This window comes from Elephantulus edwardii, unplaced genomic scaffold (assembly GCF_000299155.1).
Source record: "Elephantulus edwardii isolate Elephantulus edwardi_28Jun2011 unplaced genomic scaffold, EleEdw1.0 scaffold00067, whole genome shotgun sequence".
Lineage (NCBI taxonomy): Eukaryota > Metazoa > Chordata > Mammalia > Macroscelidea > Macroscelididae > Elephantulus > Elephantulus edwardii.
In genome coordinates this window covers 15,730,876-15,735,035 of record NW_006399817.1, presented here as the reverse complement: position 1 = coordinate 15,735,035, position 4,160 = coordinate 15,730,876, and the positions used below count along the sequence as shown (strand labels likewise).

Below are 4,160 nucleotides of genomic sequence, written 5' to 3'. Positions count from 1 at the left end.
GGTTTTAAAATAGATGATGAAATAAGAAAAAAGCTGTCAAATAATGAAGGACCAGTGTTGGAAAACTGAGTTACAGCCCTTGGTTCAAACACACAAGTTGTTTGCTCTGCCAACTACTCCTAAAATACAGAACAGGATTAATCCTGGTTTTTATCCTTTAAGCCAACAAAGATATGAGATTGAGTTAGACACTGTAACAGTAAAGCACAGTACAAAGGGAAAGGACGTACTTCTTCTGAGACTACACACACATGAAATGTGATCCTTCTGTGAGCTGTGGCTGAGCAGATGGAACTGGTGATGTCGAGGACTCGGGAGACTGGGACAGACTTTTCACTAAAACACACACAAAAAAAGATGAGATGATAAAAAGCTTTAACACACATTTGGAGGAAATGCTGATGCTATGATTCACAACAATCTGACTGCTCTGGGAAGGAATTAACAGTTATATTTGGGTTTGGGTGTTATTTTCCAATCTGGTAACTGATTAGAAATTCTTTTCCTTTTCCTGTCAGTAAATACCATTTTTTCAAACAGACATTAACAGCAACAACAGACTAATGATCTCCAGTTGCAGGTAGCTGATTCTGACTGATAGCAATCCCAGGTGTGTCAGGGCAGGGCTGCGTGCCACAGGGTTTCAGTGCCTGATTTTTTTTTAAAGCAGAAAGTCAGGCCTTTCTTTTGAGGAAAACTTTGGGTGGGTCCAACCCTCCAATGTCTTAGTTAGCAACTAAGTTACCAATTTGTATTGTCTAAGGGCTCTTGCTAAGTACTATCAGTGGTTGAACTTGCCATTGAGTCAGAAATGATTCATCATTGAGTCTCCAGTGGCTTTACAGAGAGGCCTTTAATCGCATGGGAGGAGAATGGCCATCTTTCTCCTGTGGAGCAGCTGGTGTATTCAAACTGTATGCCTTTCAGTTGGCAGCTCAAGTCCTTAAAAGTAGCCACCAAAGCTCCCTGTTAAGTACCACAGGTAGGCATTAACAGTTGTGGGTTTAAAACTAACACATTACTTTGATCCACTCCTATGTTATTTAAATAATAACTTAAAGTGGCAAGGAGCAAGTTTTTTTACAAAGAACTTCTCTGATTAAGTGACAGAGGCAAAAGACATTGGTTAGTGTTTGTCACAAAGAAAGTGACTGATGACATAAAAGCTCATGTTAGCTGTACATAAGAGAAAAATCTCTGCTGGAACCTTCTTGCTCCTCTTAACAAGAATACAGCAGCCCCAGGTACTGAGGCCTGAATACTGTGTACTTGCTCTTCTCCAGAAGAGATAAGGTGGGCAATATTACTAGAAATTGCATATTACTTATGGAATTTGTTGTTGTTGTTATGTGCCGTCGAGTCGCTTGCAACTCATAGTGGCCCTATGTACAACAGCCCTAAACTCTGCTCTGTCCTGTGCCAGTCGCACTGTCTCTGACACTCCTATCCTGATTACCCCAGTCACTGAATCAATCCACCTCATAGAGGGCCTTCCCCTCCTGCGCCGTCCCTCCACCTCCCAAGCATGATGTCCCTCTCCAAGGACCGTCAAACTGGTACACTTTCTAAATTACATGCCTCTGGAAGCTCTATGAACTTTGATAAATGTCGATAGATGTACAGGTGCTTCAAGGCCTTTTGTTCGTAGGGTTGCTATGAGTCGTGCTTGACTTGAAGGCAATCAACAATAAGAAAAAAGGACAGAAAAGGCAAAAAAAAAATTAAGGAAGATTACAAAAAAATAAAAAAGGAGACAATAGTATTGAATGATATAAAAATTCTATGGATGGCAATAATTTACTATCAGAGAAAACCAGATTTGGATTATAATAGAGGCTCTTGTAAATATTTATACCCACAGTGACCATACAGGATAGAGAAAAACTGCCCAGCAGCGTATTCAAGAAGCAGACTGCTACATACACCTTTCTTTCTACCACTGAGCAGCTGGCCTTCCAGTTAGCAGCCGTGTGCTTTAACTGTAGCACTAGCAGTACTCTTTCTACAGAATCTGAATTGGGATTGAGTAGATGCAGTAAGCCTGACTTTTTATATTTAGTATAAACACGTAAGTTCTACTACTTTAGGTATTAACTCCTCCATAATCCCATATAGGCAATCTGTGCATTCTCTTGAGAATAGAGTAAATCTTTTAAGTAATGAAGGGTCTTACTACTAGAGAAAAATGTTACATAATAAGGTTAGTAAAATAGTGTAAAACAGTAAAATACTTAGTAAAATAGTGTTGATCCCTAGGCTGGAGCATGCTGTTGAGCCTCCAGCTAGTCATTCTGTGGCCACCCTCTCCTCCTTTCCCACATACGTTCTTCTGGGAGGGCAAAGGCTGATCAGTCTAGAAATGCCACATGGAAGACAAATCCAGAAACTCAGAGGGAGCACCAGGGGAAAAATGATGAAACAGGCCCTATTTACCTGCCATTGTTTGATTTCCTATAGAAGCCTCAGAAGTTAATTCATAAGAAACAACAGTTTCTTCCTGTTCATCAACAACGTCCTCTGTCTTTTCTTCAGGGTGAGCTTCTGGTTTATGGTTTATGATTTGCATTACATTCTGGGGACTACTGAAGTAGATAAAAAATAAAATACTGAAGTAAAAAATATATAAATATATGTACCATAATTTGGCATTTCAATAATTTTTACATGTACATTTCAACAACAAATTATATTCACTATGTTTTATAAATATCATCACTATTTCAAATATTTTCATTGCCTGTAATTCAGTTATTTAAACCACTTTTAAGTATACAAATCAATGACATGAATAACATATACCATGTTGTAGAGTCATCACCACTATCTATTTCCTAAAGTCCATTTTTATCTTCAAGAAACTCCTTATTTTTTAAGCAATAATACACAATTTCCCCTTCCACTTGCCCTAGTAATCTCTAATAAAATTTATCTTTGCATTTGCCTATTCTAGATACATTATGTAAATGCAATTATACAATATTTATTATTTGTGTCTCATTTATTACATTCAGCATAATATTCTTAAGGTTAATTATCATATCCTGCAACAGAACATCATTATAAAGACTGTTGTTGTTATGTGCCATCAAGTCACCTGCAACTCACAGCGACCCTCCATACAATAGCTCTGAACCTTGCTCTATCTTGAGCCAGTCTGTCTTTGACACCTCCCCAATTACTATGTCAATCCACCTCATCTAGGGGCTTCTCCTGCACCATCCCTCCACCTTCTAAGCATGATGTCTCTCTCCAGGGACTGGTTACTCCTGGCTATGTGCCCAAAGTACGTGAGACAGAGCTTCAAAATCCTTGACTCCAAAGAGCAGCCTTGTTTTGCTCTCTCCAGGCTAGAAGAGTGTGTTCTCCAGGAAGTCTATGGTATGTTTAATATTTTTCTCCTGCACCACACAACTCAAATTCTTCTCATGTCAACTCTAGTCACTGTCTAGCTTTCTGATGCATAGCAAGAAACTGCAAAGACCACAGCCTGAATCACGTTCACATTAGTGTCCAAACTGATACTGTGGCTCTTTAGCACTTTGGCGAGGTCCCTGACAGCAGCTTTCCCCAGAGCTATTCTTTTGATTTCTTGGCTGCTGGTGTGAAGAGTTTTGATTGTGTATTCAAGCAAGCTGAAATTGTTAGTAACCTCCATCTCATTTATAAATCTTCATTTATCACGGTGCTGCTAACTGGCCCAGTAGTGAGAATCTTTGTCTTCTTCATTAATATGATAACATCTGTTATTATAGATTACAATTTCATCCTGATTTTTTTTGTAATATGAAATGTTTCATTATACATAAACGCTGAAAGAAAATGACAATGAACGTTGTTTAATCACTGCTTATATTTACCAGCTGCTAACAACTTAAGTTGAAATGACTGCCATTCCTTATTATCTTTCTTACAGAAAATTTAAACATTAAAAGGCAAATATCTACTATACTGACATGTTAGTAAAAACGTGGTGTCAGTATAACAACAGACATAAAAGATAATGGATCGGCGAGCTCTGGTGGCCTAGTGGCAAGAAGCTGCAACTGCAATCTCAGAGATGCCCGGTTCGAATCCACCAGATGCTCTGCTGGAGAAGGAGGAACAATCTCCTCCTGTACCAGCCAGATCTGATTTGATGGTACACACAAAAAATAATGAAA

General features: G+C 38.7%; 1 protein-coding gene across 3 annotated transcripts in view; it reads right to left on the bottom strand.

Annotated features, from left to right (window-relative positions):
* Window positions 1-241: 241 nt before the first annotated feature.
* PLEKHA5 (pleckstrin homology domain containing, family A member 5) overlaps window positions 242-4,160 on the bottom strand; it is a 284,442-nt gene continuing 280,523 nt past the window's right edge. For all 3 annotated transcript variants that reach the window (XM_006888444.1, XM_006888445.1, XM_006888443.1), the window contains 2 exons: window positions 2,434-2,579; window positions 242-336 (listed from right to left, as the gene is read on the bottom strand). In XM_006888444.1, coding sequence (XP_006888506.1) covers window positions 242-336; window positions 2,434-2,579 — 241 coding nt within the window. The remainder of the gene's footprint in view (window positions 337-2,433; window positions 2,580-4,160) is intronic.